The following is a 24,035-nucleotide window of genomic DNA, read 5'->3' as shown; positions in this document are numbered from 1 at the left end:
GAGTTTGTGCACTATAGTTGAACTAATGTTTAAGATTTTGAAAAGAACACATACTGTAAGAAGATATGAAGTCTCAAATAATAATAAAAAAAAAACTTGTTTGATCCTTTTTGTTGGTTGAACTGGGTGATTCTGAGTATATGTATAAATATCTTTGTGTATGTGAATGTGTTTGTGTGTACTTGCTGATTATTATGATGAATATATGATTGTGTGCATTATAGCATCAAGACACGAGTGTGTGTGAAGGGGGTGTGAGTGTGTGTTTCTCACTAAAACCAATGTCTTTGAAAATTATTTCAAAATGTAATGTGTGTAACACTTCACCTTCTAAATGACAGCGTTGTTCATCGCAGCGTCAGTTAATGCTTTTCTCCTTCAGTATCAGTGTGTGGTATGACAGCGGACTGGTTATACAGGTGTGACTTCATTACCTGCGTTCCAGACGGGATCAGTCCGCCTACGAAGGGCACTTCCCAGTGAGAACAATGGCTGCCATACCGAGGGGTCGTCCAAATCAAAGAGCTCAAAACAGGCCACTTCAAAGTGCCCTTAAAGATTGGACACTTTCCCATGATTCTTTGCACAGGTTTAATTATATGACGATGATGCCTCCTTAATATGCTTGGCAAGATATGACACTGAAGAATATGTTTTTGTCACATTTCTCTTTGGCCAAATTTACACATTGACATAAATTTGGCACAGAAGCACCTCCACCGACTGTTTAAAGCTGCTCGGAGGTGGCATGAATGCATTTACACTGCAATGATAGCCATATACTTTGATGCTGAGGTGAGGCATTATTTGCTTTCATGCAGCATTATGTCTTTACACCGGGTTTTGTGCAGGCGCAGAGCAGCCTTAACTGTGTGAAGATGCACTGAATCTGTGCTGATGACATTCTGCTTCTGGTCATGTAATTGTGTGGTTTTGGTTATTACGCGGGATTCTTCTCAGCTCATCATTGTATTGAGTCAACATAATAGAACATTTAGTTCCTCTGTCTGGAATCTGAAAGTAAAAACACATCGAAGTACAAAAGATCTGTTCTCTCTCTTTTTTTTTACACACAGAAAATGGGAAACGACAATTATGGCATTTACATTACATGAGTAGTTATTGTAAAGCAATTATAAAGCGGGTTCTTGTGGTCTCGCAGACAAAGGTCAATAGCTACCAGCTTTTGAGTTAATTTACACAATTTGTGAATGATATCCAGCGGTGGTCTATACTGGTTCAGGTTCAGACCGGTTTTTGTTTCTGTGCATCTTATTTATTTACTGTGAGATTCTATAACACCCTGTGCTCTTCTGTGTCCTCCTATATGCAGCTTTACATCACGGTCATATGTTGTTTTCCTCAGCTGGCAGTCCTTTCCCTTTACTTGTGCTGAGCTGACGGTTTCACTTCTATTGCACATATAAATATACCCATTATAATAAAGCTTTGAACCTTGAGTGAACTGCACTATTTGTGTCTGTGTCATTGGTTCCTGCTTTCTGTGCTCCATCGCTCAGCCAGATTAGATCTTCTCAAATACTTTATTTTAACATTAATTAATTAATTTTTATAAAAAATAAAACATTACATCAGACACATTAATATACCAGGTAGAATACAGAGGAATCAAAACAGAAAATAAAATAAGAGTAAAATAAAGTGTTAACAAATAAATCTGTACAGAGACAAGAATACAAGAAGTGTCATATTTTTTGTAACACAAATGACTTAATAACCGTTTATAAAAAAGTGTTTTCTTTCGGGAGGTTTATTGATTTTTTGAGTTCTTTCCCAGTGTGCATACTGTCCATCAGGCTATGTTTTCAATGTCGAAAACACGTCAGAAACCGGAATCATCGCTGTGTGACTGTGTTCATACCGGAGTGTTTCCGGCGGCGCACCAGCTTCCGGTTTGTCTGCACTGGCGCTAGTTTGCTGTTGTGTTCGTGAGAGCGTCTGCTCAACGCTAATTCATCAAAACACACACTCTTCCGTCATGGACACAAGCTTGTGAAGCTCTGTCCTGCGAGCAGCTGCGGTCATCATGGCGGTGCCGATGGAAAGCCAGCTGCAGAGTATTTTTGAGGATGTAGTGGTGGGTGATCGTCTCAGCATGATTTAAACAAATATAATATCTCATATACAGCAAGTCCAGAAAAGTCTCTTTTGTTAAACGAATATATCACAGAATAAACCTTTAAACTTGTAAATGTTTGTTTGTTTACATCAGAAAACTGAGGTGATTGAAGAGGCGTTTGCTGGGTGAGTAAACAATAAAGACTGAATATAACGTTACACCTGATAACCTGTAGACGGATGAAGTGTGTGTGTGTGTGTGTGTGTGTGTGTGTGTGTGTGTGTGAGAGAGAGAGAGAGAGAGAGAGAGAGTGTGTACGATAGGGTTGGGTACTGAACTCGGTACTTTTAAGGGTACGGACCGAATTGCGTCGGTACTATCGATTCACGTTAAATCATTCGGTACCAAATTTCGGTACCTGAGAACGCGTTTGCGCGCATACAAGAGAGAGAGAGAGAGAGAGACCCTGTGACACGATGTCACCCCTGCAACTCTTTAAAACACAACACGGAGGGCAAACCGAGATGTTCTGAAGTGTGTTTACAGCTCTCGGGTCATATGGCGGAGTCATTCATATAAACGGAATTTACTCTAAAGCGCGGAATGCCACGGAATTCGTCAAGTTTTGGATGAATAAAAGAATGTCTGTCACTTAATTGGAATCGCGATATAAACTAGTGTATGTGAATATTAAAACGCAAAAGACGGTTTAAATATGAATCCTGCATGCTCCGTTAGTCTCGGTATGTATGAATGGCGGAGACGCGGTTTTGTTTACTTCACAAATACTGAAGCACACCTGAACTCGCGGTGATTCTCGGACTCTGCATCTCACATGAACACATGAACTTACAGGCTGTGAGTCACTTCATGACTTCATTTGAGAAAACCAGCATCTTATCATACTGTATACACGCAGAAACTTCACGGCAACCTGTCAAAATAAAAGTGCGGTTTAACATGCAACAGAAATGTATTACTGTTAGATTTCAGCAGAAACACTCTGTGCCCTTTTGCACAAATGAAGTGCTGGTGTATGCTGGAGCTTGCTTGCACATATGGTCCAAACTTTGGCCTGATTACCAAACAGACATAGTTCCATATTTAGATGTCTGTACATGATGTGATCTCGTGATATCCAAATTCAAATTCAAGTTTATTTCTAAAGCACTGAATAAAACAACAAGGTTGACCATAGTGCTGTACAAACAGTAACACAATGAACAGGAGACAACATTTAAAAGGGATCATATCCATCTAAATGAATAATATAGCAGAGACCTTAAAACAATCATAATACATTTTAAATAAGATCAGAAAAACCATATATTTAACACTAGCAACCTTCGCACTTATCTTAGATCGAACGCTATCATAAAAAGGTATGTTTTTAAATGGCTCTTAAACTGACCAAGTGTCGGTACATCCCTAATATAAAGCGGCAAGCTGTTCCATAATTTAGGTGCGGCGACCGCAAACGCACGATCCCCTCTAGATTTCAGCTTAGACCGAGGAACAACAAGAAGTTTCTGTGATTGGGATCGTAAAGATCTCGTTGTCCTTTGTTCCTTGATTAGATCAGCAATATAAGACGGAGCTAAACCGTAGCGATTTAAAACAAATAATAAGATTTTATAGTTAATCCTAAGAGAAATGGGCAACCAATGCAATGCTTTTAACACCGGGGTAATGTGATCTAATTTACGCGTGCCTGTGAGCAATCTTGCAGATGCATTTTGGACCATCTGCAATCTGTCTAAAACTTTATTTTGAGTACCATAATATAATGAATTGCAATAATCTAATCTCGAGATGATGAACGCATGAATAACTTTTTCCAGATCTTTCTGGGATAAAAAAGGCTTAATCTTAGAAGTCATCCTCAGTTTAAAAAAACTCTTTCTGACGATTTCATTTATCTGCTTGTCAAATTTAAGTGCGCTATCAAAAATCATCCCCAAATTATTTACATGATATTTCCTAACTTGGCTCAAGGGACCCAACTTAGTTTGAGACGCATTATCAAGTTCAGAGGGACCAAAGACAATCAATCAATTCCGTTTTCGATTCATTTAGGCTCAAAAAGTTCATAGACATCCATGCCTTGACATCATCAAGACAAGCCAGCAATCTTTCCATGGCAGTGTAATCACTTGACTTAAATGGTACATATAGATGAGTATCGTCTGTGTAACAGTGAAAGGACACACAGTATTTACGCAGGATCGAACCTAAAGGGAGCATATAGAGTGAGAAGAGGAGCGGTGCTAAAACGGACCCTTGAGGAATACCACATGATAAAGGTGAGGAAGTTGATGTACACTCACCCAAACAAACAGAAAAACTTCTATTTAACAGATAGGACTTAAACCAGTTTAAGGCATTTCCAGAGATGCCTGCCCAAGTTTCAAGACGGGAAATAAGAATATGATGGTCAATTGTGTCAAACGCTGCTGTGAGGTCTAAAAGCAAAAGTGCTGTCATATTGCCTTGATCGGTTGCCAAACAAATGTCATTAAAAACCTTTAATAATACAGTTTCTGTGCTATGGTGCTTTTTAAAACCTGACTGAAACACTTCACAGATATCATTATCATCAAGAAATGACTCCAGTTGAATAAGAACACTTTTCTCTAAAATCTTAGCCAGAAATGGAAGTTTAGAGATTGGTCTATAATTGCAAAGAACGCTCTTATCCAAATTTTCTTTTTTCAACAAAGGCTGAACTACAGCGTGTTTGCAGTACTCGGGAACGATCCCTAGGAGTAAGCTTTTATTTATTATAGAAACTATATATGGACCAACCGTGCCGATAATTTGCCTTAAAGTTGTTGGAATAATGTCTTGGGGGGCAGATGTAGCTTTCAATTTAAAAATAATGTCATTAAAAGTAGATATGGAGATAGGCTCAAATTCAGATAGCATAGCAGGGGTCTCTGGTGCATTCAAAGGCACATATGTACACTGCTGAATATTATTTCGAACCTCTGATATTCGACTGACAAAAAATTGTAAAAAACTTTCACATAATTCCACAGACGTATCGGCAGACACCTCTAATTTAGGGTTCAAAACAGAGTCAATCGTTGAGAAAAGAACTCTTGGATTTTGGCGATTTTTCTCAATAACATTTGCAAAATAGCTTGTTCTAGCAGATTTCACAGCCCGTTGAAATTTAGACAACGATTCTTTCAGAATTTCATAAGAGATTTGTAGTTTATCTTTCTTCCATTTCCGTTCACATCTTCTACAATCCCTTCTTAGGGACCTGATATATTCATTTAACCATGGAGCTGACTTGTGCTTTCTATGCACCTGCCTTAGAGGCGCCACTTGATCTAGTGTATCCAGGCAGACATAATTAAAACTATTTACCGCCTCCTCCACGCTAAGGTAATGTGATAAGAGGTCCATTTTTACATTCTGCAGAGAAACCATAAAAGTTTCATTAAAGTCCACATATGTAGTTGGCTTTATCGAACGAGCCAACCTCTTTATGGCACAAGCTTTCTTCAGCTGACATCGAGGGAAGACAGTAAATAGAACAGGATTGTGATCAGCCACCAGGAGATCGTCTATGATAATGTCACTGACTGATAAACCAAGTGACAGAATCAAGTCCAGCGTGTGACCATAGGTATGAGTAGAACCATTAACCATTTGCTGAAGGCCAACAGAATCAATGAGATTTAAAAAATCCTTTGAAAAGGAGTTTGTCGGACAGCATATGTGAATGTTAAAGTCCCCTAATATTAATATTTTGTCATATCTCACAACAATGTCCATTAAAAACATAGACAACTCTGGAATAAAATTCTTATTAAATCCCGGTGGTCGATAGACAACAGCACATAGCACAGGAGCTGACAGCCGGACTTCAAAAACTTTTTCAGCCAGGTGGGAATAATCAGCTGCGGCTTAGTAGTAGTAGCTAAGAAGTTACACCATATCCAATGGTGTAACTTCTTGTTTCGTATATTTACTCCCTGATGGCTTGATAAAGCTGAGCTTTGGTTAAACGGGACACTTGTGTCTTGTCTTTAATCACTGACTCCCGGGTACCCGAAAGGTTTCTCTTCTTTGTGCATCCGGACAAACCTGACTTCAGATCTCGGTCTTGTTAAGAGTTTATTCTAACAATTACTCTTGTATTACTTTTGTACAGTATAATGTACGTCTTTATATATTCCATTTACTGACAAATTTAAATAAAACAATTAAATGATAAAAATAATTACTACAACCACATTAACCACTTAATTGTAGAAAAAATACAATTATTATTAAAACTTTTTTAAAGGTATATTCACACAATTTTTCTACCATGTATTAATTTTAACAGTAAACTTCTGTTTGTTTGCCAAAAAATAAAAGGGTTTAATTTTGATTTGATTAAAAATAAATATATGCTTCATGCCTTCATTTGATTATCAGAAAAAATAAACAATTTCTGGAAGGAAAAAAAAGAAAAAACATCGTAGGGTCCTATTGTTCAAAATGTTGAAACTGAGAGTTTTGGACTTATTTTTTCACTGAAATAAATGTTTTTGTTATTACACAGAGAGTAAAGTACCGAAAAAAGGTACCGTTGGGTACCGGTACCGAATTTCAGGTAGCGATTCCGTACCGGTTCAAATGTGAACGGTACCCAACCCTACTACTTAACCATATTTTGGGGACAAATTTAACCCAAAGGTGAGCCAAACCTGACACAATTCCTAAAAAACCCTCCCTTTGGGGACGTCCTTATTTTTGACCCTGGACCACAAAACCAGTCATAAGGGTAAATTTTTCTAAATTGAGATGTATACATCACATGGAAGCTGAATAAATAATCTCTCCATTGATGTATGGTTTGTTAGGATAAGACAATATTTGTCTGAGATACAATATTTGAAAATCTGGAATCTGAGGGAGCAAAAAAATCTAAATATTGAGAAAATCACCTTTGAAGTCGTCCAAAAGAAGTTCTTAGCAATGCATATTACTAATCAAAAATGAAGTATTGATATATTCACGGTAAGACATTTTTTTTTATTGTAAAAATGCAGAAAGTTATCTGTGAGGGTTAGGATTAATTTATAAAATCTATAACTATCTACATAAAACAACACAGGTCTACATAATGTCCCCATTTAGATAGCCAAGTAAGTGTGTGTGTGTGTGTGTTGTTTATGCTACATTGTTGGTACCAAATGTCCCCACAAGGATAGTAAAACCTTAAATTTTTGACATTGTGGGGAGCGGCCTGCGGTCCCCACGAGGGAAAAAAATAGTAAATGATGTTTATCTGAAAGTGTAAGAATGCAAACATGTTTTCTGTAAGGGGTAGGGGATAGAAAATATTGTTTGGTCAGTATAAAAGTAATAGAAGTCTATGGAAAGTCCCCACAGTTCACAGAAACAAACAAACAAACGTGTGTGTGTGTGTGTGTTCTGCAGCATGTTTATGGACGGCGCGGAGGATGAGAGGACCAAACTCGTGAGCTGTTTAGGAGCGTTTAGGCAGTACTGGAGCTCTCTGCCTCAGGTCAGCTCATCTTCTCCTGTGTTCCTGAACTGTACTTTTGTGGCTCAACTTGATAGACCCTGAGTTGTAGTATTAGTTTTTAGCTACCCACTTTCCCATATATATTATTTTCTAATTTCTTCCTAAAGGCAGTTAGAGCGGATGTGTTTTGAATGCTGTGTGTGATGTCACTGCAGGAGTCACATGATCAGTGTGTGCAGTGGATCGTCCGCTTCATACACAGTCAGCACAGCCCCAAACGCATCGCCTTCCTCTATGACTGTCTGGCCATGGCGGTGGAGACCAGCCTGCTTCCTCCCAGGTAAACACACCTCGAGGTTTGGACGTTATGCTGAGGTTCGTCTATAACTAGGACTGTGAAAAGAAAGGAGGTTTGCAAATAAAAAACACATTCATACATATCTTTTTATGTCACAAACACAACTTTGCCTGGCATTCATTTGTAGATCGCTGCATGCATTTGTGCATTTTGAAACATTTCTAGCGTCAAGACGTGCACCAATTCACAAATACGTGGACTCCACCCACGTCTACTCCAGCCAATCAGATAACAGCCTCACTTCACTGACCAATCATAGCACGTTCTCGCTATAGCCAATCACGTTTTGCTTTACAATCAGGGCAGGAGCAGATTCATTTTGCACACCTGTACGGATCTGCATTCTATGGACACTTCGCTCAAATTGAGTTTAAATTCATGTTTGTGAAACTCTTAAGATTTATTTGTGGATCTCATTCTGTTTATTTGTCAGTTTGTTTAGTTTTTGTTAATCTCTTTACATTTATTTGCAGATCATAATCTATTTATTTGGAATTACGCAACAGTTCTACCCCCATAGTCAACTTATAAAGTAAATGTAACTACAACATGATTCAAGTAACTTTTTCTTTATTAAGCCTCTAGTTAAAGAAAATTCTATTCTGAGCGCAGCACACATGAAGCTGTCAGCATGATGTAAATGTTAAACTAATCACTTGTTTAATATCTTTGCTGAAAAGATGCATGAACTACAACTACATATTGTACAAACTCGTCATAATGTGTTCTGAAATAATACGAGGAAAATGCTTTAAAAAAAAAAAATCTCAAAAGTCAAGGTAATTCACAATGACTGAAGGTATAACACCAGTAGACTATTATTAACTATAAATGTTCTGGAAAACAGAACTGTCACTGTGATGCAAACATGAAATATCAGACATACAGTAGTTACAGGTTTTTTATTTGCTTGCGCTGTGTTAGAATAAACTCTTAACAAGACCGAGATCTGAAGTCAGGTTTGTCCGGATGCACAAAGAAGAGAAACCTTTCGGGTAACCGGGAGTCAGTGATTAAAGACAAGACACAAGTGTCCCGTTTAACCAAAGCTCAGCTTTATCAAGCCATCAGGGAGTAAATATACGAAACAAGAAGTTACACCATTGGATATCACGAGATCACATCATGTACAGACATCTAAATATGGAACTATGTCTGTTTGGTAATCAGGCAAAAGTTTGGACCATATGTGCAAGCAAGCTCCAGCATACACCAGCACTTCATTTGTGCAAAAGGGCACAGAGTGTTTCTGCTGAAATCTAACAGTGGCCACTTTAAGACACTATAATCTCTTACCTACTGAACACTCTTGTGCAGATTTAAGAATCATATATATATATATATATATATATATATATATATATATATATATATATATATTATACAATCATTACATCATCAATAATCAACAAATTGTTGTTAGCATAAAATTCAACAAGTAGTAAGTAACTCTGATCTGTATTAATCAATAAAACATAAAACATACACTCAATAATTACAATGTTCGATGATTCTGGTTCCAACTCATATATTGCAGCATAATCACCTTCAGCATCTTCATTAACCTCAATTACATGTTCAGTAGCAGAATTAATTGGTATTACATTAGGAACAAATGTCCTCACGTTCCGTGCACTCATCATTACTTGATAGGTTCCTCTCGTCATGAGGGCTGTAATTGAACGAGTGACAAAAACGCTAATACATTGGATTATACATGGCACAACCATTAAGAACGAAGACAAAACGCCAACAGGTATAACAGTGTGGACAATCCAAGTTCCCCATCCGCCCCAGAGGGCGTTCAGCCAGCTGAACCAAGAAGGATCCACCTTCTCCGGCTCTGGGATAGATTCCTTCATGTGCTCCACGGTGTTCGTGACGTTGTCTGAGTTATCTGGAATGTGAAAACAAGAAGACACTCCCAACATCTTACAAATTCCTCCCTGTTGCGACGTCAAAAGATCGAGAACTAATCTGTTCTGTATAACAGCCTCTCTCATTTTCTTTAATTCCTCTGTGATTAAATCCAATACAACAGCCGTATCATTCTCTAATGACAGAACTTGCCATGCTAACCCATTCATTTTATTCAAAGCGGTCGTAGTCCCTAACCCTGTAAACATACCTGCTAAGGACCACCCTACATTTTCCCATGGTTTCGTCCATGGATTTACGGTCTTATATCCATTATAACGATTAGGCATGCCAGATATGTCTCGTCTTCTGCGACTTCGTTCTAGTTCTACATCCTTCCCTTCTATGTCCTTCTCTGTCAGCACCGTAGTTCGGGTTGAGATCAGAGCTGGGTAGCAACATCCACGCCAGTCTCCCTGATCTAAATGATAGTATGCCATTCCTCCACAGGTCCAGACCATTCCCGGAGCACTGTCAATGTGAGAAAATGGGCATACAAAATTACTTGTAGTTTGATTAAATAATTTAATATGTATGATTCAGTGTTACGGTATTTCTGCATTCAGATATTCCTATGTTATGCTTTCCATCATTTGAACAGATGCATAAATCTACCGGGTAGGATTGTACATGAAAAGCAGGACCTTTGAATGGTAGTCCTGTATGGGAACAACCATGATCTTGGATATTGAATGTTATTGTTCTATTTGCTTTCAAATTACCCATCATTTGTATTATCTGTGACATTTGCCTTGGTATTACACATTTGTCTCTCTTATGACACACTGTTTCTGGGGTTACCGGAAACGTTCTCCACACTGCATGTAATTGCATACAGATCCAACATTCTCCATCTACTTCACTCCTCAACACTTCTCTCTGTAGTAGTGCTAATGCACAGGCGTAGTTGCCTTCACACTTCATCTTTGCCACTCTAACTTCCTTAATATCATCACTAAATCCTGATCCCATGATGAACTCTACATCGTTTATGGATGCAGCTGGTGGTATCTCTACCTCAAACGGTATCACATCAATTCGAACTTCCTGATATGAATCTCTTCCCTTTATTGCCCATGCACAGTAATATACTCCTGCATCAGAAAACTGTACATCAATTATTGTTATATTCAAGAGCAATAAATGTCTCTTCTTTCCATCTTCCCAAATTCTACTTCCATGTTCTTTCCAAACAGGCGTTGTGATAAATCGGGGTCTACTCCCCACGAGCTTCTTCCGTAATAAGCTTTTCCATCTAGCCAACCGCATACCCCTGCACATAAATGCATCTCGCACCCAGACTGGTCTCGTATTTCTTCTCGATTGTCATTTATTCCCATCATTATAGATATAGGATCACACAGGAAACTTTCATCTTTTCCTGGTTCTAATGTAACTGTCAAAGGGTTTGCATGTGGTGGACTTCTAGGCCCGGTCTTATGGGGAGTTGTGCCATTCTGCTTATTTCTCTCCATCTTCCATAATTGGGTCAATAACACAATTATTATTGCAATTATCAATATTGCACTCACAGTTCCCCTTATCCCACACATACCTGCTCTCCTAAATGGATGCCAAGGCCTTGAATCTGTATCTACTCGTCTCTGCATAAGAAGTAGTAGTGTGCTTCCACCAACGCTTTTCTGACTTTGTCTATCCTGTACAAAACCAGTAACGTCTGGCGCAATAGGTGCTAGCGGTGTTATTAATGGATTAATGACCCTTAAATCCTGCGTCAAGCAGGAGCTTCTGGAATGATTTATTGGAGCTTCTGGAATGATCGTGAATTTATGAAAAAATGTTTTTATTCCAGGAACTCTTTCTTCAAGCGGTGGTGTTACTGCACACGGGATGTCAGTTCCCGTGATTCCCACAGAGTTTACTGTTGTCTTTGTGATGGGGCCCTCATGTAATGTTGCTGTCATTGATGACACATCAGCTCCTGAATCCATAAGGAACGTTTGTGATTTGCCATGCACCAGTAGTGTTGCATAAGGTAAATCGTCATCATGATTAGAAAATGTGAGGGATGTCATAGACAAATTTGTACTCTGTGGGCATCCCTATTGCTTATCCCTATGCCATGTTACTGGATATGATGTATCCCTAGGTGGTGCTGGTGTGCCCCCTTGTGGTGTCTGTCTGTCCTGGGGCCTTCCCTGCATCTGACCTTTCCATGATCTACACTCTCGCCAGACATGACCTTCACGACCGCAGCGAAAGCACACAATTCTTGGTTTCCTCATTGGAGCCAAGCGTTGGTCTCACTTCTGCCTTCGGGTCATGCTGTTTCTTTTCTGGTTGTCTTTTTGCAAACATAGCGTTTTCTGATTTGACCGCAAAGCCTAAAGCGTCAATATCCATCTCGAGCAAATTTGTGGTTGTAATTCTGATTAACTGTGCCTGCCTGCTCTGCATGTTATTCAGAAAGGTGTTTACAAAAAGTGCCTTTATTTCATTGTTTACTGGGAGTTTAGACTCCTCTATCCAGGCCTTTTTAAATCTCAGATAAAATTCTGAAGCAGATTCTTTAGGCTTCTGCTTCGTATTTGCAGCGAACGACAGGTCTTGTTTGTTACCTGCACGCTTCTCTAAAAAGGTTCTGAGCTCTTTAAAGAAAGGATCATGGCTTGCTGCACTCTCCCAGTGAAATTCATGAGGGTATTGAGCTGTGGCTGAACCTGCTATTTTATCATTGTCATGTTTTAAAGATGGGCACCCGTCAATTAACATGGCTTCAGTCACATCTCCTTCAAGCGTTCTTAATAAAACTGCCCTATAATCTGCGCCCGTAAAGTGGGCATATTTAGTATGCATTTGCAATATGGATACAAATTTCCTAGGATTTTGTGGAGAGGGCAAACTGGGGCCACTGTTTCCATTTTTTTTCTGTGTAAACATGGACGTGTTTGGCCGTCTCATGCATGAAGCGGTATTCTAAGAACATGGTGCTCGAGTTAAAAGAAGTTCACTCCCATCTTCTTGCATGTTTTTCCTTTTCCGCATCTTTATCAACACAAAAGTGCATTTAACGGCGCCTCATGATATGAGTGCAACGGTTAATCACGTGCACCGACATGTGGTTAGATCCTTCTTTTCTCTTTACTGTTGTCTAATTCTAACTTTTGTTTATATTTCTATTCAAAATTTGTGATTCCTCGATTTCTAAAAAATAAAATCGTGGCAAAACATTAAATTTGAAGTAAATCAATAAAATAAGAAAAATCGCCCAGCCCTATTTAGAGTTAATACAAAATTGTGTGTAGTAGTTCTTTCTCTTTACAGTACTAGTTACAGACCTAAAGCTGAAGTCACACTCGAGCCGATGGCTGTTCATGACTCTGACTGTGTGACGGTGTTTTTGCAGAATGGTGTGTCAGGCTCTGATCAGCTCTGACAGTCTGGAGTGGGACAGGACTCAGCTTTGGGCTTTGACCTTCAAACTCATCCGCAAAATCATCGGAGGAGTCGACTACAAGGTGAAAAATAAACTGAAAGCATGTGTTAGAATCTGCTGAAAACTGAAAACACTGCATGCCGTAGTGTTCCAGTAAAAGTGTGTTTTAATGAGTTCATAGATTGGCATTTGAGTCAAGTCCATTTCATTTTGTATAATGCTTTTCACAACACACATCGTTTCAAAGCAGCTTTACAGAAATTCATAATGTTAATGTATAAAACACCTTAATGCCTAATTATCCACGTTTAGAGCTGGCTGATAATATAGTTTAACATTTGTGATAATATAAACAACAAATAGTTGAGATTTGCTATGTAGAATGTCACGTTTATGTGAATAAAAGCTGGATATATTTATAATAGTTGAAGGTATTAATTTGTAATGTGGTAAGATTTTGGTCATATAGCTGACCTGTAAACAGTTAAAGACCTAAAGAGTTGTTATTATAGCTGTATCATTTCCAGTTGGTTGCAGATTTTCTTTTTTTTTTTTAAAGAAAAAAAGAACAAATTTGCACGGGTAACATTTAAACCTCTAACTATCTCTATCAAATATAGATAATATTGATAAAAGTGACTTGCAGAAAACAATCCTTGTGAGACGAGTCAGTCTTCATTGCTTCATGAAACTGCATCTAAGGTGAAAGTAGCAGAATTGTCAGCTGTGGGAGTTGTTTTCTTTAGTAAACTGATGTGATGTTTGATTTGAATCCCTCACATTACTGAGGATCAGTGTCCTTCAGTTCCATCTAAGCCATGTATTTTCTAGTGCTAGCGTTCACTCAGCAAAGCTATTTTTACTCTGATTTGCTGTATATTCTCCCTCGCATAATCCAGAGCAAACGTGTGTGAAGCACCCATCAATAAAGCGTCTGTGTGTCTCTTCTGCGTGGTTCTTCAGGGCGTGAGGGATCTGCTGAAGGCGGTGTTGGACAAGATTCAGACCGTCCCAAACTTCATGAGCTCGGCTGTGGTCCAGCAGCTGCTCGCAGCACGAGAGGTACGCTCCTCCGCAGCATGACACACTGATGACGGCGCTTCTAGTGTTCCCCGCTTGTGATGAACATAGATGCAAACTCATCACCTTTTAGTGACAACTCGCTTTTTTTGTAGGGCTGGGATAACAAATCTGCATCGCTAATCGATAAATAATTCAGCATCGATTCTGAGATTTCCCGAATGCATGGCGATTCTTTCTGGAGTCGATTCTGAGTTTAGTTTTGAACACTGCATGCTTTGGAAACAGCCGTACTCTGCTCGTTTCCAAACCCTTACACACACTCGAGCCTAAAATAATCATGCATAAAATTCAAAAAGGTTGAAGCGATTTATCGTCGCATCCCTACTTTTTTTTAGATCAAAATAGGTCACCTTAGATCCAGTGAGAGAGTGTTTTTATGAGGGGGGGGTTACTAGGGTAAATAAAGAACTGGTGCCGGTTGCATAAACTGTTTAGACTAGTCTTAAAAAGTTAGTAATCTAAAGGCCCCTGTTGCCACTTCATACATTCATAAGATTTCTAAACAAATTAAACCACTTGAATGATTTATTTCACACAAAATCTGTTGCTCCATTAATGTTCAATACAAACGTATATATTTTTTCTGCTATTTAAGGTGTGCCTTTAGCCCCGTTGTACCCTATTATTTTCTTTACTCTTTTCTTCAAAAGCTATGTCTAAAAGAGTGATATTTTACATGTCTGAGATGTGAGAACGTTGAAGAGAGAGAGTGCAACCCTTTTGCATTTTAGGTCAGCATCGCCGTCTAATCAGCCAATATTGTCTTCAACAGCCTGCGTAGCACTTCATCTTTTATAACATGGGATTTTGAGCAAATATATTCAATCTTGATTTTTGTAAGATGGGGTTTTTTTTGTGTGTGTGAGACAAATTACAGTTTTGGACATATAAGGTAATCAATTTAAAGAAGAAAAATACCTTAAAGTAACTACAAATGAGCATGTGATGCAAATATCTTTAAAAGAAACTCCCGAAAGCCCCCGATCCGAGCAGTCTTCTCAGCTTTACCTGTTTGCATCTCTGGATTAATTCTCCTGTGTGAAGGTGGTGGAGTACATTCTGGACCGTAACGCGTGTCTGCTGCCGGCGTACTTCGCGGTGACTGAGATCAGGAAGCTGTATCCGGAGGGTGCGCTCTCACACTGGGTAACGCTCTTCAGACCCCTGATTTAAAGCAGGTGTGGATTTGTTATCAGTTAATGACACCACAATGTGTGCTTCTTCACAGCTGTTGGGCAGCCTGATATCTGACTTTGTTGATAGTTTCAGACCGACAGCCCGTATTAACTCAATTTGCGGTAAGACGCGTTCACATATCCTCTTCTCACGTTGTTGTGGAGTATGTGTCACATGTCTGAATATGTTTCAGGTCGCTGCAGTCTTCTGCCAGTGGTTAATAATTCTGGGGCCATTTGTAACTCGTGGAAGCTGGACCCGACCACTCTGCGCTTCCCCCTGAGGGGAATGCTGCCCTACGATAAGGTACCGCTCTTGACCTCACAGAATAACACACGGCTCAGGGTCATGTTTCATACACCGTCAGAAGAAAGCAAAGAAAACTTATAGAAGCATTAAGATAATGTAAAATCGTGGATAGTTACATCCACATAACACAGAGAGCCTGGGGTTACTGTGATTGATCGATCAATAATTATTTTTCATTACACTACTTCTTATTAATAAAGGCTCCACAATTAGGTTTCAGTGTTGCCATGTCAGATCTGTTTTTGGTTTCAGAATGGAAAGATTGCATTATTTATAAATGTATGTTCTTCATTGAACCACCGAGGCCAATAAACAACCTTTATTTATGAGACTGTAGGACTGCAGGGTTCTGGGAAAACTGACATTTCAGTATTTAGTTTTTCTAAAATGCATATTGCAATATTAAAAAATACAAAAACTGCATAAATTATTTTGAGCATGAACCATATTTTTTTGAAAAATGTGGGTGTACTCATTACATGAACCAACTCAATCCTCTTTCAGTAACCATGAAGTCCACATTCCTACTGTTTTTGACACATTCAATATGACTATCAAATAATGATTGTTTTTTTTTTATTTGTGATTTGTTAAATCAAAATATTAAACAAAATGTAATGCAATTAAACTGTTATTATAAACTGAAAACAGTTGTTTATTAAAAAAAAAAAAAATTATATTGTACAAAACAATAGGTTACCGTTCGTAACCCCGGTTCTCTGAAACATCAAGTGGAGAGATCCACCTATGGGAAGGGCATCCGCCCCTGACCTCTGCAGAAGCATCCAATTGCACCAAGTCTGGCTTGACAGACAGGAGCGCGTGCCCAATACCAAGTAAGGACCCACCCCCTTACCTAACGCATAAAGGGACCTGCACGCGCTACCCCTCCTCAGTGAGCATATTCGCTTCTCGTGCAGCAAGCGGGGCAAACTTGGTGGATCTCTCCACTCGATGTTTCAGAGAACCGGGGTTACGAACAGTAACCTATTGTTCTCTTTCATCATCTCGTGTTCGAGATCCACCTATGGGAGATATGGACAGCTCCCCGGTTGCCCAATACACTCACAGTGAGGCCCTGCCAACCAGAGGACGGTCACCTGGAAAGGTGGTGCACGACACGTCACAACGCAGCAACCCCGCATGAAATGCATAAGCCACATCGACCATAAAACCCAGGCCAAAAGGTGTGACGGGTGTAACCGCACAAGGCTACGAAGAACCCACACCTAAGACAGAATGAGCTACCGGGGTCTGGGTAACATCAAGCCGGTAGTATCTGACAAACGTATGTGGAGAGGCCCAGCTTGCAGCGGCACAAATGTCCTGCAAGGAAACCCCTTTAAACAGGGCCCAAGAGGCAGCCATGCCTCTCGTGGAATGAGCTCTGAGACCCCCTGGCGGCCGCACTCCCCTAGACTCGTACGCCAATGAGATAGCTCCTACGAGCCAGTGAGAGAGGCGCTGCTTAGAAATGGAATTCCCCGTGTTCGGGGGGGCCCAAGAAATAAAGAGCTGGTCGCTTTTTCTGAAAGGGCTAGTCCTATCGATGTAAACCCCAAGGGCACGAACAGGACACAAAGCATTCAGCCTCCGATCCTCTTCAGAAGAGAAAGGGGGAGGATGAAAGGCAGACAGCTCAATCACCTCACAGGTGAATGCTGGAAAGCATTTAGGCATAAAGGCCGGGTTGGGCCTTAGGAAAACCCTGCCTCCACTGAGAGAGAATTTAGTGCACGAGGGATGAACGGAAAGTGCATGCAATTCACTGACACGTTTGGCGGAAGCCAGGGCCAGGAGCAGAGCTGTCTTGAAAGATAAAAGCTTAAGGGAGATATCCGCCAGGGGCTCAAAAGGTTTTTGAGACAATGCCTCCAGTACCATGGAGAGGTCCCATTCCGGGACTGCTCTTCTAGTGACCGGAAGGGAACGGCGGGCGCCCTTCATAAACCTACGAATAAGGGGGTGTTGCCCCACCGTAGTGCCATCAAATCCGATGTGACATGCAGCGATAGCCGCTACGTAGACCTTAAGAGTGGAAAAAGACTTCCCACCATCAATGAGGTCTTGCAAAAACCATAATATCAGAGACTGAGCACTGATATGAAATCAGCTGGCGCTCTTCACACCATTCCTCGAACACACGCCTCTTGCGATCATAAAGGGATCGTGTAGAAGAAGCTCTAGCATTCTGAATAGTGGCAATAACACGAGGGGGAAGACCCAATGTGTTTAAGTTTGTCCTTTCACGGGCCAAGCCCAAAGAGCCACCCTGTCTGAATGAGGGTGGAGAATTTCCCCGTTTGCCTGGGACAGGAGGTCCGTACGCGATGGGAGGTGCCATGGCTGAGCGTACAGAAGAGAAATTATCTCTGCCAGCCAAGGAGCCTTGGGCCATCTGGGTGCGATTTTAAAATCAGAGTCAATTTCTGTTCTCTCACCCTGACCAGTGTTGGCATTATCAGACAAAGAGGAGGAAATGCATACAGCAGGGCGTCGGGCCATGGGTGGACCAGTGCGTCCACGCCGAGAGGGGCATTCTCGTCCCGTAGCGAGAAGAACAATGGGTGTTTTCGCGCGAGGCGAAGAGATCGACGGCTGCCTGACCGAATCTCTTCCACAGCAGACTCACTATCTGAGGGTGGAGGCACCAGTCTCTGTAAAGTGGGTTCCCCCTCGACAGCAGATCTGCTCCCCTGTTCAGGACGCCCGGGACATGGGTCGCCCGTAACGACAGAAAGTGCGGCCTGCTCCACACTAACAGCCTGTGAGCTAGAGCATGAAGCTTGGAGGAGCGCATCCCTCCCTGGCGGTTGATATGTGCTACGGCTGTGGTGTTGTCACGACTCACTAGCACATGATGACCGCGCAAGCGGGGCAGGAAATGATTCAGAGCCTTCCAAACAGTAAGGAGCTCCAAATAATTTATATGGGCTAAGTGGAGTGTGCTTGGCCACACACCGTTCACTGTTCTGCCCTCCTGGGTAGCTCTCCATCCTGTCAAGGATGTGTCTGTCGTTACCACTTTCCGCAACATAATGGCCCCCAGGGGGGCCCCATGCACGTAAAACTCTGCCTTCCTCCAGTGGCGCAGCGCTGCTGTGCAGGAGCGCGTCACTGTGACTGAGCGGCAAAGATCGCATAATGGGCTGAGATGAAGGGATAAAACCCACTTCATGAACGCCCTCATTCTCAGAAGGCCCAGAGGCAGGACATGGATAGCCGCAGCCATGAGACCCTGTAATCTGAGACACATGCGATGCTGTACTCTCGCACCTTCCCTGAACTGCGAGAGGCAGTTCACGAAGGAGAGAATGCGCTCTTGCGATAGGCGTGCGCGCATTGTGATGGAATTCATCTCCAGACCTAGAAAAATCACATTCTGAGCAGGAGTGAAATTGCTTTTCCTCACATTCACCCTGAAGCCGAGCGTTGTGATGTGAGCGAGCACACGGGCAGTGTTTTGCATCACTTTCTCTCTTGAATCAGCTATAATCAGCCAATCGTCTATGTAAGTCAGGATCTTGAGCCCCGCTGTTCTTAGCGGGTTCAAACCCGCCTCTGTGCACAGACAGAAAGTCCTTGGACTGAGGGAGAGCCCAAATGGAAGGACTGTGAACTCGTAACACACGCCTTGGTAGGCGAAACGAAGGAATTTTCTGTGCGGAGGATAAATGCTTATGTGGAAGAAAGCATCTTTCAGATCGACCGATGTAAACCAGTCGTTCTTTTTTATAGAACGTAGAAGAGAGCCGTGTGTTAACATTCTGAAGTTGTATTTCCTCAAATGTTTGTTCAACACTCTTAGATCCAAGATAGGACGGAGAGCACCATCCTTCTTGGGGACCAGAAAATACCGGGAGTAAAACCCCTGTCTGCTCAAGTGCTGGGGCACCACGCAGACCGCCCCCTTCTCAAGAAGAGAGGAGATTTCGTCCTTCAGAATGTGAGCGGATTTCTCTTCCGCGTGAGAAGAGATAACCCTGTTGAAACGTGGGGGTTTCCTGGCAAGCTGGAGCCTGTACCCCGTCATTATTGTGCGAATCACCCATTCGGGGGCCGACACAGACTGCCATGCAGTTACATGACTCGCAAGAGTCCCCACACAAACCGGAGGATTGCTTGGGGCTGCTAACACTGCCGGTTCGCTCATTTGTGGTACAATGGCGCCATCTAGTGGGCAACTTAGGGGCGACAAGTTGGCTTCCTGAGAAGCAACTGTGTTTTGATGAGCGGTCACTCTCATTATTGGATTTATTTTTTGTTTTATTTTGGGAACACACAAAGGGGGCAAAGCCTTTATTGAGTGTGTGAGAGGTGATTTGTGCAAACTGTGAGGTGACAGTGGATGAGCACTTTTTATCAGTGAATTTCCCGCCAGCCCTGAAACTGGAAACTGAGGGGGGAAATTTTCTGTGGGCCGCATCTGAACCGAACTCCGAGTCATATTGATCGTCTACGCTTTGGGTAGAAGCAACCTTAAGCCGGCGACGCAGAAGCTTCTTCGGAAGAGTGAAGCAATGGCTGCAGTTTTCCGGGAGCGAAAGAGCTTCTTCCGCGTGCTTAAATCCCATGCACACCACGCAGAAAGGATGAGAATCCTTAGCGGCGATGAGAGAACCACAGGCGGCAGGGCATGCACGCGACTGCGAGTCCGAAGGGTTAGCAGGAGCTGAGGGTTTAGCCTTATCCATTGAAGAGGTGAAAGCGTAAAAGCAGGCGGGCAGCCTGAGAAAAATAGAGGTCGCGAGCGTGGGTGGCTTGCAAACCAAGGAACAAACAGCGACTAATCGTAATAGCCTGAAAATCACGCCTTGCGGAGGCTGATCGGAGATATGTCCTCCTGTAGACTGTTTAGTGAAGAAGGCTGTACAACGAGAGGTCGCGAGAAGCGAATATCAACTGAGGAGGGGTAGCGCGTGCAGTTCCCTTTATGCGTTAGGTAAGGGGGTGGGTCCTTACTTGGTATTGGGCACGCGCTCCTGTCTGTCAAGCCAGACTTGGTGCAATTGGATGCTTCTGCAGAGGTCAGGGGCGGATGCCCTTCCCATAGGTGGATCTCGAACACGAGATGATGAAAGAGAACTGTTAAATTACAGTACTAATACTTACATCTTAATTTTTAAAGGCAAAACCATCAAGCTTTTATTTTGGATGCTTGTTGGTCTGAGTGGACCGTGTTTACATGTCAGAGCGGCTCAATCCACAGCAAATAAACTGCTTCACTTTGAAATCGGCAACGTATTATTTAATTAAATGAAATCATGTGTGATTTGACTATACATTTAGCCATATTGCAATATCATGTTTTTATATATGTAACCCTGGAGCACAAAACCAGTCATAAGGGTCAATTTTCTGAAATTGAGATGTATACATCATCTGAAAGCTGAATAAATAATCTTTCCATTGATGTATGGTTTGTTAGGATCTGACAATATTTGGCTGAGATGCAACTATTTGAAAATCTGGAATCTGAGGGTGCAAAAAAATCTAAATATTGAGAAAATCTCCTTTAAAGTTGTCCAAATGAAGTTCTTAGCAATGCATATTACTAATCAAACATTAGGTTTTGATATATTTATGATAGGAAATTTACAAAATATCTTCATGGAACATGATCTTTACTTAATATCCTAATGATTTTTGGCATAAAATAAAAACGTATAATTTTGACCCATACAATGTATTGTTGGATATTGCTACAAATATACCTGTGCTGCTTATGACTGCTTTTGTGCTGCAGGGACACGTATAGTGCAGCTTTAGATGTCATGTATTTTCATCTGAATGTAATGAGTTGCTGCTCCTGTAACGTGACTGCTGCTGGTGTAACCAAGGCCGTGTGGGTGGTTATAAACAGTGTGTGTGTGTGTGTGTGTGCCCTGTAGGACCTGTTCGAGCCACAGACGGGTCTGCTGAGGTATGTGCTGGAGCAGCCGTACTCCAGAGACATGGTGTGCAACATGCTGGGCCTCAACAAACAGGTACTCTCTCTCTCTGCGTTCCTCTGTCTCTCTCTCAGTGCTCTCTCTCCCTCCTCTGCCTCGCATGTCCATCCCCTTCTCTGTGATGAGAGGCTGGCGGAGGTGGAGAGATCAGGTAGTAGTTTGAGTAGTCCCACACTCCCACAGGAGGTGAATGACTTTGGCCAGCCTCCACCATACTCCCTGCCAAACTAGCTAAGTTCCTCTATGAGCCGGCAGATCTCGCTCTCTCGCTCTCTTGCTCTCTCGCTCTCTCGCTCTCTTGCTCTCTCGCTCTCTCGCTCTCTCGCTCTGCGCTTTGGGCCTGCGCCTGCTGTCTGGTAGGGAGTATCGCCCACCTGTCCCTCTCGTACCTGTCTCTGGGGGTGTGGTTTGGCTTGACTGACAGGGTTACTTGGAGCTGGCCTCCTAGTCACTGTATTTGTGTTTTCTTTTTTTTCTTCCTTTATTTTTGTTCTGTCCTGTCTTGCCCCGCCCATCCTCCTCCTCCTCCTCCAATGCTCTAGACCTTGAACATTGCTCAGGTATGTTCACAATCTTACTGTTGTATTGTGACTAACCAGACTCTGGAAGCCTCCTCATAGCCAAACCGAACGATTCCATCTAATTACGATTGAAAAAGATGAAGAACAGCTCCAGTGAAACCAGAAAACAAACGTAGGGCTTGAAATTACTGACTGCCACGAGCAATTGTTAGAGCATTTGAAAGACTGGCCAAGAAATTCATCAGCTTTTCCACACCAATCTTCTGCACTTTCAGTCAAACTGCCCTAGACTGCTTTCTCTCTTTCGCTAAATTAAACCTTTTATATATATATAAACGTTCTTTTAGATTGTTTAATCAGACTTTTTAACTCAACTCTGTTTCTTTTCAGTTACATTTTAGATCAGAAAAGTCTTCTAAACTGTTATAGTATGTGGGTCATTCACAGGAAACAGTGCCATTAAAGCTAAAATGTTTCAGTGTTTATTATTATTACTTAGAAATATTATTATTATTTACAAGAAAACATGTTTTCTCTCGTCAGGTCCGAAGTACCAGGCTCATTTGCACCGTAGACATTGGTGGACAATAAGCCCTCCTATTGTCCTATAGTTTTTGTTTGTTTGTTTGTTTGTTTTTTTCAGTGGTTGATTTTTAAACTATTTTTAAACCAACCCAGTATATGTGTTAACAGCACTGCTGTCACCACTAACTCATCCCTAAGACTAACACCATCACAGTAAACTTGGGATTCGTATAGTTTACAGCAGATAATAGCTAATTCTGGTAGTATTAATATGATATTATTCATGTGAGTGTGAGTTTCTGTAAGTAAGATCTAGCGAGTTAGCTCATTAATAATTATTAACCCATTCATGTCTGGGGGTTGAACATTAGCGTAAACATTTCTAATAACAGCTTAACTAGTAAACACGCCACATTATTATTCATATGCTTTGTTCCAAGGACTATGTGTTCCTTTTACAAAATCATTTTTTAACTGTTAAGCCTGTAGAGATGAAGCGTAAATCTAATGAAAGACTGATAAAGAGTTTGAACCATTGTGGCCGAAACATTTTATGATGTCTTAAAAATAAAATCACTAGAAAATGTTACATTATAATCTGCATAGGAAAATATTTGATATTCTGACATTATGAAACTGATATTTACGTAAAAACACATTTGAAAAAAAACAATATTTTTCTTTTACGCTCCACAAAAATTATGATGATAATAGTGTGATGATCAAATAACGATGGTAATTATATCAGTAGTAGGTCATTTGGACACATGATGCTTTTTCCTGAGACTGACCCTTAATCTCGCATGAATAGATAAGAAATGGCAAACTAGTATTTTAATATGTCTGATTTTATGAAATAATAAACATAACCAAATAAAATAGATTTTTCACCCAGAAATGATCCTTCTGTCATCATCTATTCCCCTCGAGTCATTCAGACCCATGTAACTTTCTTCTGTGTAACAGACAGATGATATTTTGAAGAGCGCTGAAATCCAAACAGTTGTGGTGGCCATTGACTTACAGTGATTGGACAAAAACATTTTTTGACATTTCTCAAAATACATTGTTTAGTGTTTCTCAGAAGAGAGGAATGACATGAGGGGGAGTAAATGATAACAGAAAAATCCCTTTAACTTGCACTAATGTTAATCCATGCTGGAGTCACAGACACTAGCTGTTCAGTAAGGGCCACACACACACACACACACCACTGTCCCTCTTTCA

General features: G+C 41.1%; 1 protein-coding gene across 3 annotated transcripts in view; it reads left to right on the top strand.

Annotated features, from left to right (window-relative positions):
* Window positions 1-1,859: 1,859 nt before the first annotated feature.
* med23 (mediator complex subunit 23) overlaps window positions 1,860-24,035 on the top strand; it is a 79,615-nt gene continuing 57,439 nt past the window's right edge. For 2 of the 3 annotated variants that reach the window (XM_058754936.1, XM_058754938.1), the window contains exons 1-10: window positions 1,860-2,098; window positions 2,234-2,265; window positions 7,523-7,610; window positions 7,787-7,911; window positions 13,214-13,325; window positions 14,207-14,305; window positions 15,371-15,472; window positions 15,555-15,624; window positions 15,696-15,808; window positions 21,703-21,798. In XM_058754936.1, the coding sequence (XP_058610919.1) occupies window positions 2,048-2,098; window positions 2,234-2,265; window positions 7,523-7,610; window positions 7,787-7,911; window positions 13,214-13,325; window positions 14,207-14,305; window positions 15,371-15,472; window positions 15,555-15,624; window positions 15,696-15,808; window positions 21,703-21,798 (888 nt within the window). In that variant the 5' untranslated portion in view covers window positions 1,860-2,047. Of the gene's footprint in view, window positions 2,099-2,233; window positions 2,266-7,522; window positions 7,611-7,786; window positions 7,912-13,213; window positions 13,326-14,206; window positions 14,306-15,370; window positions 15,473-15,554; window positions 15,625-15,695; window positions 15,809-21,702; window positions 21,799-22,304; window positions 22,323-24,035 lie in introns of all 3 variants that reach the window. The other variant, XM_058754937.1, reaches the window with a different exon arrangement.

Source organism: Onychostoma macrolepis, chromosome 20 (assembly GCF_012432095.1).
Source record: "Onychostoma macrolepis isolate SWU-2019 chromosome 20, ASM1243209v1, whole genome shotgun sequence".
Lineage (NCBI taxonomy): Eukaryota > Metazoa > Chordata > Actinopteri > Cypriniformes > Cyprinidae > Onychostoma > Onychostoma macrolepis.
Note: the sequence above shows the minus strand (reverse complement) of the source record. Positions and strands in the feature narration are given on the sequence as shown.